Source organism: Xiphophorus couchianus, chromosome 18 (genome assembly GCF_001444195.1).
Source record: "Xiphophorus couchianus chromosome 18, X_couchianus-1.0, whole genome shotgun sequence".
In the NCBI taxonomy this organism is placed as follows: Eukaryota; Metazoa; Chordata; class Actinopteri; order Cyprinodontiformes; family Poeciliidae; genus Xiphophorus; species Xiphophorus couchianus.
The window spans coordinates 30501164-30516936 of record NC_040245.1 but is presented as its reverse complement, the minus strand read 5'-3'; the positions used below and the strand labels follow the sequence as shown (position 1 = coordinate 30516936).

At 37.6% G+C, this 15773-nt stretch overlaps 1 protein-coding gene across 5 annotated transcripts in view; it reads right to left on the bottom strand.

Moving 5' to 3' along the window:
• bcas3 (BCAS3 microtubule associated cell migration factor) overlaps positions 1 to 15773 on the bottom strand; it is a 328257-nt gene that overhangs the window by 295670 nt on the left and 16814 nt on the right. For all 5 annotated transcript variants that reach the window (XM_028044826.1, XM_028044830.1, XM_028044829.1 and 2 more), the window contains exon 7: positions 14539 to 14611. In XM_028044826.1, the coding sequence (XP_027900627.1) occupies positions 14539 to 14611 (73 nt within the window). The remainder of the gene's footprint in view (positions 1 to 14538; positions 14612 to 15773) is intronic.

The window sequence follows — 15773 nt, the reverse complement described above, 5'->3', positions numbered from 1 at the left end:
CAAATGTCACCATGATGTCGTTATCAAGGTACAAATTTGCATCTCCGAGGCGAACATACCAAGATCACAGGATCTACTACAATACTGAGAAATGCAAAGACTACGTGCACAACCATATACAAACTTGCAATTACATTTCTATGTAAGCCGTCATCATCAGTGCCCTGTGAAAGGGTGTTCTCAAAAGCAGGAGAAATGGTTTGGAAACAGAGCAATTGTCTCAGCCCAAAGCTGTTACAGCAGCTGATGTTTCTAAATAAAAATATGTGAATGAACCTTGTTCAGTCTGTTTCCAGTCTTTATTGGACTTCCTGCAATGACTTTTGCAACAGCAACACAGTGTCAACACAGTGTCAACATAGTTTGGGAAATGTGCCATACACCCAATGAGGCCTCATTTGCCCATCACTAACACAGGGAGCCAGAGCAGAACAAAAACCACAAATCCAAGGAAAAAACAGCAGGGAAAACAGGGGAGACATGGTAAAATAACAGGATATAACAGGATAAAACAAGATTAGCTAGGAGGAACTGAGGATGAGTTGTATACATATATGGGGAGGTTGATTACTGAACAAGGAACAGATGGCTGATTAGAAATGGATTTCAGAGAGAAAGTGGCACAGAGTGTACAGGGAGAGTACACAGGTGAGTAGTAAATAAATCTAACACTAAACAATGACTAGACCTAAGAACAGAACAAGATTTAACAAAAGAGACTAATGAACAAAGAAAAATAAACAAACCTCAAAACAAACCAGGATCCTAACAATTTGAGCTTTCTCTATATTTAGAAAAATAAGCTTTACATAGAATAGTACTTCTTTATAGATCAGTATGTTTTGGATAAATGTACACTAGGGTTATGCACTCACAGACAGAATGAAGCTTACATTTGAAGGATAAAATATGCTCAATACAGTATTTGTTTCCACCACATCCTGCTGCTCTAATCCTTAGGAGAGTTTTCAAAGTGAGAGTGAGACATGAGGCCCAAAAGGAAAGGAAATGCTTTGACATAAAACACATTTAGGAAAAGTCTTTCAATCATCACGGCTAAGAAATGAGTTGCATGAGCAAGCTTCTCCAACAGCAGGCAGTGGCTGCTGGCAAAGAACAAATGTGGACATAAATCTTAATCAAGAAAGACCCCACCACCACAGTTACCCCAGATCCCCGGTGCCCCTTCCCTTCCTTTGTGAGAAAAGCTTCCACTGGTATTCTGTCCTCTGTCACCCTTGGTGAGGCCTGTGGTGCCGCGCTGGCTGAGAACAACCAAATGAAGAAAAAAGATGCTTTTGTTTTTAAGCCTTGAATCGGAGTGCTTTCTTTCAACAATCCATTTATTCTACTTATACATACCAAGTGGACTCTTTAATAGTCTCAGCAGGGACACTTCTTGGACATTTGGAAGCCAATGATCAAATCTTAAAAATAACAAAAAAGGTCAAAGCACACTAAAGTCTTCCAGCAATCACTGAGATTGGACATTCTGCATCTTTTATGGGGAATTTATAATCAAAATGTGTGCACTACATCAGAAAAACAGCTGCTGTGTTGTAACTGTGAGTCATAGAAGTAAAACCTGGCTGCTTAGATGAATTGACCAAAGAAGATACGAGACACATTTAGGAAATACACATTGTTTTTTGTTTTTGTTGTTGTTGTTTTTTAAAGATTTCTTTATGACACTAGTGGATTTATGTGACAGTAATCTGACAGGAAAGGGGCAGAGAGAGGAGTGGTCCAAGGACAGGATTCAAATTTGGGATGTTCACATCGAGAGGCGCTGACTTTAACCATGTTGGTTTTGTTTAAAGCAAAATTTGCTGCACACGAGTCTGACTCTCCTAACTCATCTTTCACTCGCGTTTGCGACTCTGGATTGTTGAACACATGCTTTAAACTAAATAACCCTCCACTGCTGCATTGTGTTATATTAACACATTAAAGATTTAGCTTAAACACATGCGTTAACATGGTAACAGCCCTAATCTACATAGATCCTCATGTCATGACATAAAATGACACAAAATCCTATTTGTTGCCAAAATTTTGGCTTTTAAATGCTGTGGTCTTAAACTGGTGATCAGTTGAGTGCACCCTATTTCAATGTAACAGTTGTTTGCAATAAATACTTACTCAGTCTTCTTTTCGGTCTGACTGTTCTTTTTGCATTCTAAAGCTGTATTTAGAACCTTCTTCAGATCTAACAGTGCCAAATGTGAATTCTTGCCATTTTTAAACTGATGCTGCATAGAAGTCTCAGATCCTAAAACCTTTGAGTGTCTGCTGGAGTCAATGCAATGACAGCATAAAACTGTGATTCTTTCAAATGTGTTTTTAGAGATATCAAAAAACTCAATGTCACTACAAGTGAACACTCCTTATCACAGTCCAATTAAGTGTTAAGAAGAATTAGAAGAGACAAATGTCTCCACTGGCAAAGCTAATATGTTTACATGAAGATTGATGAAAAGCTGTAGTGTGTGCAAAGGCGATGTTGTACTCCTGTGTTTTTAAAGCTGCTGGCTGAACAGCAATGAAGAATTTGGATCTATAAAAAAAAAAAATCTAAACAAAGAAATCCAATACTGTTCCCAAACTGCAACATTACAGTGCATTCATCACTGTGAGCTTGTTATACTGGAAAGAAACAAATTCTTTGTTTCGTTCTGCAGGAATATTTTGTCAACAAGAAAAAACGAGATGCCACTGAAAGATGACTCAAACAATCCCTGAATCAATTCTTCCTTTTTAATGGTTGACATCTTCGTCAACATTTCAAAGGTCCTCACTTACAGTTACCTCTACCAGTCAAGACTAAAAGCATTAAGATTAATACTGAATTTCTTCCCAACAATAATTTACTTTCAGGTGGCTGCAACATCGATTTCAGCATTATCAGAGTCCGATCTATCCAATTCAAAGCTATATGCTGAAAAATGGTCCTTTTGGGTTGATTCAAAGGGACAGTGATAACCCACTGTTATAGAATCAAAATGGCACAGAGTTCAATTGTTTTGTTTTAGCAGTATTTTAACAAATGGCTCAGTTCTAATGGAGGCAGTGCGGGGTCAGATATAATAAGATTTTCTGATGCTGGGACATTGGGGCGTTGGTTGAAAGCAAGGCTAAATCACAATTATCATTATGGATCATGGCAGGATGTCAGTCCTTGCACATGTTAAGGTGACGCCGAGCACCATTGCCCAGCTCAGTAACAGGCCTATTATGATGGCCCTATTAGATCAATGTGTCAATTACTATTACTCAAACTGGCTCTTGGGTTTGAAAGCATTCAAAATGCAGTGCATGGCAGAGAGAAAGCTAGACCCATTTACTACATTTGACAGCAAATAAAAACACTTCAGGAACTAAAGATCAAACTGCAGGCCTCCAGGACACAGAATACACAAAAACATTTTCAAGTTGCAAAGAAAGAACCCTATCTATTTAAAAAGCTGCCTTTCGTATCAATACTTCTGGTAAATATCTGCAAGGGGAGATTATTGCCAATGACTTTGATTTAAAAAGTGCTACTTCCATTTACTTTCTTTCAGTTTCAATTGCATCACTATTTAGATTTAGGCATTAAGCTGGTACATAAAGGAAAACAAAGAAAGAGTTAGACTGACATACCATAAATTACAAGTGAAAGACAGTAGGTGAAGCTGTCAAATGTGAGGACAAAGTTGCTCAGTAAAGAATATGTGGCTGAGTTGCCTGGATTTAAAAGAATTCCTTTATTTGCACTAAGACCCAAACATAATTGAGCTCCACTTAATAAAAAACAAAGATAAATGTAAGAGAATGGTAGAAAACATTCTGTTGAAGTCTCACAAATGTCCCAGAATTTCAATCTAATTTTTTCAAATTACAGTGGGCCCCTGCCCGTTTGCAGATTTTCTTGTGGAATGCAACTCCAAGTAATACCTCGAAAATCTGCCTATTTGCAGATTTTTCCAAAGAGCATATCAAAAATATTCAAAAGATAATGCAGCTTAGGAATATGAAAGACCGAAGGGTAATGCTGCTTTTCACGCTAGTGGCCAGCATTTGCAAAGCAGCCAATCCATGAGCGCCATTCACTTTTCTTGCCACTGACTAGCTTTACCCCCATGAGAAGAGGTAAGAAAGACCTCTACAAGTTTGCAAGAGTGCTGAGAGTTTCCACAGTGCATATTAATGCATACTAAGCCATATTTGGTGTTTGACCTATTTAAAATTGGCAGCTTTGGGCATTTTTAGAGGGGTTATTCAGAGATTTCAGATTCTTAGGAGGTTGTGCTCTCTAATCCCCGTGAATTCCGAGAGTCCACTGAATTAATTATATAATTCAGTTTCATTATCAAACATGTCATGTAATGTTGGCACTGCACGTAATATATTTCCTACAAGTAACATATATCAAATGTTACTTGTAGGAACGCCTAAACTTAATGGAAAAAAAGATTAGTTTGAATGCAACTATTTTTTTTGCTAAAGTTCGTTCCACAAACAATCCAAAATGGGATTGTTCTCATGGATAGCAGGATTTTTTTCAATTTCTAGATTAAAATGTGTCTGATTGCAGCACTGAATACATCTCAATAATAATAATTCAATCAAATGATAATGACAATTTGAAATTGCAAAAATAGTAATGTATCATATGTTCTCATTAAGGACAATTCGGGACCACTAAGCCATTTTAGATGCATCTTACTATCAATGTACTCTTTTCATTTCCACCTTTAAATGAATTAGAGTTTTTTTTTTTTTTTTTTTTTACACCAGTGCTGATCTTATTTCATGAGGCTAAGGCAATCTGAACACATTTTTATATAAACATTAACTAAACCAAGCGCTTGAAACCACAAGACTCCATGTGGACATGGAAAATATGGATGGAAGCCCCAGAAAAGAATTAAAAACTAGGCAAGTAATTTCATTTACAGGGAAAGGATGTTACCACATTTCCTACTATTGCAAAGTTTTACAAGGTTCCTAAATACATGTGGCAATTACATGGTGTGGAAATGTTGTACAAACACAAGTTCACTTTTGGATCTTGATGCTGGGTTTACAGAGAGACAGAACTCCAACACTCCACGATTTCTGAGGAATGATATTTCCATTAAATTTATATGAGCCTGAAACTGATCTAACAATGGCAGAACACTGACAATGGTGTTTTATTGACATTTATTTAACAAGCACTAAAAACTCCATAAAGAGTTTTGGCAAAGTAGAAAATTCTATGAATAAAGGATGTCTGACAGTTTGGCAAATAGAAAAACTAGCATATGAAACCTAAGAAATTCTATATAGAATAGGCTATTCCAACTGGAGACCATAGCTCACTGACAGAAGACATAACTTTGGTCTTTTACAACAGCTTAATCTAACAAGCTAACAATTAAAAGCAAAATAAATTCAATCAACATAGGATTTTGTTGTAAACAACAACATCCTCAGGAGTTCATGGTTTCCAGGCACATTACCCAACAATGACCAAGGATTATCAAATTTCAGAAGTTGCCACAACAAATATAGGATCAAATAAAACATGTCAGGACCTGTGGATAATGGAATCTCAAACATAAAACCTCTTGTATCAATCTTTACTTAATAAATGTAACTTTTCCAAATAAAAATGTGAAAAAACTGTGACATGCCGCTCCCCTGGTTCACTACCAGCTGCATTACGTATTTGCTAAGCATGCAAAGAAGGAACATATGAATGTTAATTGGAGGTTTTGCTTTGTCAAAATAAAACATCTTTAATACTTTGCTTATTTATTTGCCTTTGACCAAAAACCAAACACATCACTCAGAACTCCACTGTTAAAAACACGGCAGTGGCAGCATCCTGCTGCGGGGATGTTGTAGTTAAGAGGCAGATAAGCTGGTCAGAATGATGGGGAGATTATTATTGGAATGGTTTAGATCAAACATATTTCAAGGGTCTAGTCAAAGTCCAAACTAAAATCTAATTGAGAAGACTTGAAAATTGTAGTTTACAACCACAATTTGGTTGTAACCAACCAATCTGAGCTCTTTGTGGACAAAGAAATAGGCAAAAACACAACCCAAAAGAACTGAAACTGTAATTGCAACAAAATATTTCAACTCAGGGAGGCTAAATATGAACGTGTGGCACTATTTCAGACATGTTTCAGCAAAAAAATAATCCAAAAAAGTAAGCATAAATTTTCTTACTATTTCACAAATATAAGAAATATACTCAAAGAAGTATGAATGCCTTGTCAAGACACAGTAACTGCACAACATTTTTATCAGCACCTCGAAACCCTATCTTCTGTGAGTCATTTCCATAACAACTTGTAAAGAAACAACAAGGTTCTTTCTTTACTCACTCATTCTGAAGTCCTACTTTCATTTCATCTGAAACTCTTCTCATTCAACACAGCAGAAACTGCCTGCCACATCACACTGCCGAGGGCCCAAGGGCCACAGTTATTGTGGCATGCTACAGGCACTACCTTAATTACAAAGGTAAAAAGTTCAACCACAGCACTATGGATGGAGGCTGCCAAAGACAGATTTCCTTTGTTTTTGACCTCGATGACCCTTAACTTACAGTAGCCTGCAAAATGGATATAACTGCCAAAGAATCTGTGTAAAACACGTTACTCATCACACAAATGATGAACAAAAAGAAAGCAATACTAGTACCATGATGGCAAAGTAACTAGTGTAGCAGTTTAAAAAACAAGAACATAAAAATGTATGTAATCACAGTTCTTAAACTGAGCCGATTCATTTTTTGACAGCAGCTAGGTGGATATTAATATTCATTACAAAAACCACAGCTTGCATTAGATCCAATTTTAGCCATTTTAGCAAAGTGTGCCAGTTTTCTGTCAAATCTAAGTGAAACCACATGACACAGAAACATATGCTCGCAGAGAAGTAAGAGTTCTATTTACAAATGTAAAAATGTCAGCTTTCGTGGTGCATAACGATGTCAGTTCTGTGGTGTAGAGGAAGTACATTCAACCCTTGAATTTGTTTAAATTATTTCCAAATAAGATTTCTTTCCAGGATATTAAACAAAGCTATTCTAAAAGCAATCTCATTTAACTGTGCATGATGACTCTACTAATGAAAGTGAATCTGTAACACCGTCGTCTTCTTTAGCTAATGTATTTTAGCACAGTATTTATTCTGACAGCAAGAGGCCAATGACGGAGGTGGAACTCAGGGAAAGTCTTCTTCCTGATTACGGTCAGAGATCGTCCAACAAGCTCTCAAGTCGGCCATTTCCCTCACAGGAAATTACGACTCACTTGTAGGAACCTTGAATCTGCCAAAAACTGTCAACTAAATCAGTAACTAATTTAATTCAAACTCAATTAAAAATACCTTATTTATCCCAAGCGGAAATTAAACTCATGTCATCCAAGAATCTTCAAATAGGATCTAAAGTAAAGTAGCGGTCAGTCTTGGGACCAATCTGAAGACACTGTTGGACTGTCATGAAATCCATCACATGCTAACAGCTCAATATCCAGTCAGCAGAGATGAGTTTCCACAGTAAGATGTTCTGGATGACATCATCCATTGTTGGCAATTCTTCTAATCCTCCTCCTTTGTCAACTGCCCTCAGCCTTAGTACTGGCTCTCCACAGGGCTGTGTGCTGAGCCCCCTGCTCTATTGTCTGTACACATACGACTGCACCTCTGCCCACCACAGCAACACCATCATCAAGTTTGCTGATGACACCACAGTGGTGGGGCTCATCTCAGGAGGCGACGAGTCCGCCTACAGGGGTGAGGTGGAGCGGCTGTAGCAGTGGTGCAGGGAGAACAATCTGCTCCTCAACAACTCAAAGACAAAAGAACTCATAATAGATTACAGGAGGAACAAAATGGACATTACACCACTAATCATTGGGGGAAAATGTGTGGAGAGGGTAGCTGATTTCTGTTTCCTGGGGGTCCACATTGAGCAGGGCCTCACATGGAACATGAACACCTTTGAGCTGATAAAAAAGGCCCAGCAAAGACTGAACTTCCTGAGGGTTCTCAGGAGGAACAGCATCAAGGAGAAGCTGCTGGTGTCCTTCTACAAGTGCTCCATAGAGAGCATACTGACCTACTGTATCTGCGTATGGTATAACAGCAGCACTACGGCTCAAAGGAAAGCTCCCCAAAGGGTTGTGAATACAGCCCAAAACATCATTGGCTGCCCTCTCCCCTCACTGGAGGACCTGCACAGCGACCGCTGTCTAAGAAAAGCACAACACATCACAAAGGACACTTCTCACCCCGGACCTTCTCTGTTCACACTGCTGCCTTCAGGCAGAAGATACAGAGCAATCAGAACAAGAACCAACCGTCTCAGAGACAGTTTCTACCCGATAGCAATAACAAAACTAAATGCAATCAAAAACAACCATTAATCATCATAAATGATGTATGTGAGAATGTGGCTGTTCTTACTTTTTTTTTTTTTTTTGCCAGTTGTTTGTTGATTCTTGCGTTGTGTGTGAATTGTGAGACAGTTATTTTTTTGTTTTTGGGCATGTGCACCGACTGATGGCACCCTTTGAATTTCGTTGTCCTTGTGACAATGACAATAAAGATTTATCTTATCTTATCTTGATGCTGCTCTTTAAATCTCTGTCTGTCCATTTAGTTAGAAACCAGATAGAGAGACGTTGGAGTTGGGGATTAATTGTGATTAATTGAAGAAGTGGTTTGAATATCCTTTTTCTTCCTTAGCTTTTTGGTTCTGCTCTGCATCCATGAGGCCTCTACTTCAATTCCTCTGGGATTTGGGGGTCACAGTTCAGAAATTATTCAAGTCTTAGATGCTAATCAGTTGCTCTGGGCTTTAAAAAACAAAACACAGTTATACATCACAATAACTGTTCAAACATGAAAAAGTAAATATCGACAATCCATCTTCCTCCTATTACTTCCTGTTGTCTTTGTCGTCCTTTTTGCCAGTAGTAACATCCGGCTGTTGATCATGTGACTCGTGTGATATGAAAAGTGTTTCGATATGGCTGAAAAAACACTTTATCCTCAGGCAAAAACATTTTACTGAAAAACGTATTTTTTGAAATTGATGTGTTTCAATCAAGTTTATTTATTTTCGGAATTTCAATTTGCTAAATTTATTGGTTAATGGAAATGCAGCTTTTGACACATAACTGCTCATGTGTAATTTTTTGGTTGAAGCAAAAAAAAAAAAAATCAGCTCAAATCAAGGTATTCAAAATGCTTTCGATATTTTGACAAAGTATTGAAACAGTAACAAAAATACACTGCATGGTATATACAGTAGTTGTTTTAAATTAGTAAACTTTCAATATTTAAAGTATATTTATAGAAATGCTTGCTAACAAACTCCTAAATAGGTTTGAAAAGTGAACAAACTTTGTAAATATAAATCAATCAAAAATGAATCAAGCTAGATATTGCAGTATTTTTGTATCCCTGTGCTGTGTATTCATGTGAATTTATGTTTAAACTGATAAATAGATAAATGCTATTTTCTTTTCTTGCTTGTGAAGAGGGACTGAAAATGATATCAGATAACCATCAAACCACAAATTAAAATTGATTTAGTGATGTATGAGAGTAAGGAAAAATAATATTCAGCCTCTATGCATTGTAATGGGTAAAATGATTTTCAGATAGTTAAAGTTCTTAGAGAGAAATTAAGTCCCTAGAAACGAAAAGATACGTGGTCAAGCCATAGCTGAAAATGTCTTTTGCATGGCTAAGAAAACTTTAAAACTAAAACATTAATACAATAAAATATTAACTAATTTGACCAGAGGGGGCTTGGTTTAGGGCATGAGGTTTGGGGTAACGATTTGAAAAGTCATTACAAATCATTCAGTTTGTCGGGTGTGTTTATACACACCACTTCCAGCACTACTGAGTTTAATCTGACTTCCTATTTGAAGGGGGAAAACTGGTGAGGCAGAACACATTTTCGACAGACATAAAACAGACATGCAAGTCAAAATAAACCACTCTAGAGTGAAACTGGAGCCCTGCAACTCTGCCTGTGCACTGAACAAGTGTGTGTGTTTTTGAATGTTCGGGGCATTGAAACACTGATGGTTTAAAAGAGGCCTAGAATGATCCGATTCTGGTGTTTTCAGTGGAAAACAAAGTTATGTTCACAAATTGAAGCCAATTTCTGAAGACTAACTCCTCTGGATCCATTAAGTGACAGGGTTGACATTCTTTCTGAATATCAGTCATCCAAACTACTAAAATGATCATCAATACTACTTTAAACATCTAAACATAATCCCAATATGAATAGAATATAGTCTAAATAGTGAGGATACTGTGTCTAAGTTGATGATAGATACAAACCAAGACTTGTGTGAGGGGTCACAACATGTCAGTCAGAAACACCACGTCCTCATGGTGGATACAAAACAGCACTTCTCTAAATCTCCTTAATCTGGTGGCTCATTTCGTTCAAATGCATGATGATTTTCACTTAATACATTTTAGAAGAATTATACATCCAGTATACACAGCTAAACCTGTCATGAAAATGAACTGAATGACAAGGCTTAATGCCACAGCAGGCTTTTTGCCATCAAAAGTGTTTAAGGAGGTTAAGTGGAATTTGATGCTTGCAACAATGAAATTATGATCCAGAGTTTTTACGATAATGTTCCAGTTAGATTTCAATATAAATGTTCAGGAAGTAAAATCCCAGCCTCTTCACCTTTGCTGCATGTCTTCCTCCTCTCCCATTGCCCTCTTTACTCTCAATCTACTGTGATTAGCAGGAAATACAGTAAAGGCCACTAGATCCAAACAATACTTAAAAAATAAATAACTTAAAAAACGAACTTATAGTCAAATTTTACACCCTTTTTATTCAGCCCTTTGTGTGAGGTGCCACAATCACACAAATACATGGTTGTCTTTATTAGTGAGAATGGTGTTAAGTTTGTGTGTGCAAATGCAAACATAGCAGAAAAAGCTGGTTTATATTGTAACATACTGAGATTTTATATCAATTCTTACAATTCATACAAAACACTGAAAGTCATAAAAGCTGCAGTATGTAACTTTTACACAGAATATGTTCAAACATATTCATATTTGTTAAAACTGTGATGGCTGTGCTAACTAGCATGAGTAGCAGGATCTGCTGACAGGGAAAAGCTGTAAAAAGCTGTAGCTGAGAGCAAAGGAAGGGACCCCGAGATGCCATGTGTAGCAGCAGACAAAAAAATGAAACAGAGCTGAAAAAAATTCTATTCAACCCCATACCTCTATATCCACCAAAAAGACCTACTACCTCAGGAAAGAGGAAACATCTGTCAATATTGGCTAGTCATTTAAAATAATGAAAAATACTGCTACGAAGACATGAGAAAACTATTTATAATACAAGAGTCATCACTGAAAATCAGCCAAAACGTTTTTAGAACTTCTAAAAAACAGTGAAACCTTCTGATACAATCTATGTTTGGAGTTGCTTCTCAACCAAGATATGAAACTTTGCCCTTCAGTATATCATACAACCCTAAAATAAAAGTCTCTTTGCAATACAGATACAGTACAGAGCACAGTGCAGAAGGGCAGTGTGTAGCAATTAGCGAGTTTGTCTGATGCATGTGGACCCAGCCTTTCACTGCAAAACCTCTAGACAATCCCCAAGCCTTCTTTTACAGGATAAAAAAAGGAATTGAGCTATAACAGCACATAAATCTTTTACTTGACATAAGCCACTGAATTCAGATTGCTAGATAAGCTTGTTTGCTAGAACACAAACAATTGAATGAGAGCAAATGAGTGTTTTTCTTCTATTTAACGGAAGAAAAACGGTTAATAGAAAGAAAAAAGTTACTCATTAACACAAACCAAGTTTAGTTACAAATGGGTAAATATGGGCTGTGGAGACTTTTTCCCAGTGTCAAAAAATCTTGAAGGAAGAATGAATTTACTTTGAGTCATAGGGAAGACAACAGTCAACAGTGGCTGCACAACTTCCCAGTCGTCAGGAGTTTCCCTAAAAATAAAAAAAACAATTAAAAACTATGATGCATAGAATACACTGTAATGGTACAGAGCAGAGAAAAAAACTTTAAGACTTCTTAGAGTTGACTGGTCCAATCACTGGTCCAGGAAAATCTATGTGTAGCTTCCGCAGTTGAAAAAGCAATCCGGAGAATCCAGATTGTTAAAGAGGATTTTGTTGAGTGAACAGAGGGCCATGTCCTCTACACAGTTTGAGATGCTGCAAAGTAGGGAGATGGAATCTGAAATTCCCAAACACCAGAAAACAAAGCTTGTTTCTTCGTAGCCGACTTTTCACCTGATAAGAGTGTGTTCTAAAAAACCAAAACAGAGCAAATATAGGTGCATCAATTTACAAATTTAAGATTGACTTGAGAAACAATACCTGGCCTGGTACACTGCATCTTGTCCAGAAGCATGAGCAGTCATAGCCAATAAACACTGCACCTGCATTGTTTACTAAATCCAAAGGTACTGTTGGCACTGATGCAAAAGGATCCATACATAGCTTTAGTATCATGCAAAATCACTGCAACTATACATTGTTTGGACTTATGCACAATCCTTTCCATTGATAAAATTATGTTGAGTGTGCCTGGCTGCAAATCCACAAGTACAGGCCTTCAGCACATGCTTTTTTCCCCTCTCTCTCGTTTTCCTTTAATTTGCAAATCTTGTAATCTAAGCCTAGAGCTGACTGAACCAACTTCGAAACCAGCACAGCAACAGCGGCCAAGACTCCAATCTGTTTTCCATTTAAGTGTCAGGATGGCGTCCTTTTTGGTGGTTAACAAAAGCTGTTATTTCGAAATGATTATATAGAAAAAAAAATTGTGTGAGGACTGTAGTAAGTTTATGAACAGGCCGTACGGAAAGTACTAAGCCGCACCCGGAAGCCTTTTTCCTTCTTGCGTCTTACCAGAGTGTTATTTACCAAGCACTTCTCCAGGAGGAAGAACCAAGCGATGTCATCCAGCCAGAGGTCAGGGTTTCTGCTTTTCAACATACTGCATGTTTTCAGCATTAGTGGCAAGCAACGCCTGGTTGATTCGCCAAACCGTCAAAGTGCAACATGTCTCAATGTCAGTGAGGACATAGGAAAAGCAGAAGCAATGGCGACAGTGTCAGAGAGACAGGAGAAGCAGGTTCTGGAAAACATCAAAAAGGTGGTCTCCATCAAGACTCGGCTGAGGACAGACTTCCTTATTTCATTTCCTGGAGAGGATATATTAAGCTCAATTTAGTGTTGCTCTGGAGGAGTAAGTCAAAGAAGAGGTTAGGGGAAGGTATTGACTGATTATATATAAAAAGTGAGTTTAGGAAGCAATGACATTTAGTAAAATTCACTTATTTCACAAAACCAAGACATTACACTCACAGTTGTAAAAGAGCTATGAACTGAGAACTGACATCAGCCAGGTTTCCAGGTACCATTCAAATTCCAACCATAGTGCCACAAAAAAAGTCAATGAATCACATTCACCCACATCGCTCCCTCATTTTTACTTGTTTGCATGTGAAGTGTTCAATCTAAAAGCTCTCACCAATGCTATTACAGCTTTCATTTGTTGCATCTTAAAACACCACAAAAAATGAAATTCTAGTTCATCTCAAAAAATGTTATATTTCTTTCCAGTCATCTCAGAAAGTGAAACTGATATTATACAGAACGACCACATGGAGTGATGTATTCCACACCTTTGTTTTGTTGTCATTTTGATGATTATAGTTTACAGAGGATGAAAACCCAAATTTCAATGTCTCAGAGAATTTAAATACCGTAAAAAATATAATTACTGAAACCTCATTGTATCATACCCTAATCAGCTACTTTACTCAAAACACCTACAAAGGTTTTTTGAGGCGTTTAAAGGTCTCTCAATCTGGGTTCGTAGACTTACACAATCATGGGGAAGACTGCTGACTGGACAGATGTCCAGAGCTCAGTCATCGTCATCTGGGAATAAAAGTCTCTTTGAACCATGGTCCAACCCAGAAGAAGTTGGGCATTTTGTTTAAAATTACCATTTTGTCTCAGGGCTCATCACCATCAGCATGTGAATGTGTCTATGAATGGCTTTAACATTGTGGGCTATACAATTAGAAGCCATTTTATCATTTACCATAAACTCAACCTTACAACCTTATATCCCTGGTTATAAGGTTGGGATATAACTACTTACTACTACTGTAGTAAGTAGTAATCCACTTACTACAGACTTCACTGTCATCATATATGAAGCAACGATGAGGGCAAAATAAAAATGTTTGCGAAAAATCAAGTGCATCCCAAAAACTCTAGATGCAAACAACATATGCAAAACCCTAGAGTTAATAGGGAGAGATTTTTGGAAGTAACTGTGGCATTCCAATGTTTTTATCATTTTGTAGGTTTATATTAGATAAAACTCATTAATCACAGATTTTTAGTTTTTAAAGTGACCTTTAATATACAAAGTCTTAAGAACACTGAGATTAGTAAAGAAATGCTGCCAGCTCTATGATGATTTATCAACTCACCCTGAAGACCCTGTGCTCTTGCAGACTCCCAGCAATGGCCTCTTCTCAGCAAAGCCGTCTGCTTTCAGAGGACCTAGAGAAGAAGAGGAATCTTTGAATAAGACGGGCAGAATTATTGTCTTATTCAAAGACAATTCTGCCTTTGAATAAGACATGTTCAACATTTGAGACCTATTGTGCCTCCCACTCTCAAAACAGTGAAAATGGAACCTTTCCATCGTTTTCAAGAAAAGGCTGGAGGGAGTTGGGGGGGTAAAGAACCTTACTCTTGTTTATTTTGTGGTTTGGATTACAGCATGTTACAACCACAGCGGCTATTTAAGAAAAAAAAAAAAGAAAAAGAAAGGCAAAACATGTTGCATTAAGTGAAGTGATCTGCCTTAATTGTCTCATATTTGAAGTTGGGCTGGGGATCAGGGGATCAGGGTGCTCAGATTGGAGAAGATGTCCCCTTCTCTTTCAGAAGGCTGTAATTTGAGGCTCAACAGTAATCAGCCTGAGTTCCTGTGGTATGGCGTGAGAGCAGAAGCGGCGGCCCCACCAGCCCCTAACACTCCCCAAAGGGTCCTTTCTCCTTTCATGTTTGTCATCAGGCATTTTTCTCAGTCATAATCCTGAACTCTAACGTAAATATTGCTTCTCTGAGACTTAGCAAAATGACAGTTACTAAAATAAGGCTTCTCAGTAAAATCAAAACATCTGACAAATAGGGAGGGATGTGAACTTTCAAGGAAATTATTTGTACAAGTATGACTATTTTGAAGAAAAAAAAATGACATCAGTTCCAATTCGTTTTTTAAAACATTGTATGGGTAGTTTTGGTATGTCCTTTGTGGACGTTGCATATTAGTCAAAAAGGGCTCCAATACAATGTCCGTCAGAAGCATTGAGAGCACTGGTTCTACCATCTAGAGAGGAAGTGAATATGGGTTCTGTTTTGGAAGCGCATACTTCCCTGTATATACTCAAAAAGGGAGACCTTGCTTATTATAATCAACACCTATTTTCGGGGCTCGTTAAGTCCACCCACACACAGAGTTTCAATACAGACAATTGGCCTTTTAATGGCCTACCACAGTGCAACACTGTTTGCACTCTAGCAGATTACAATCGGTATCCTACCCAGTGGCACAATTCATATTTATTTTCTACTGAGAGAATTACTCCCCTCATGTGTCAGGCTATCTGCTGCTTCTTATTACTGAGCTTTGCTTTCATCCACTTCCAGAACTCTT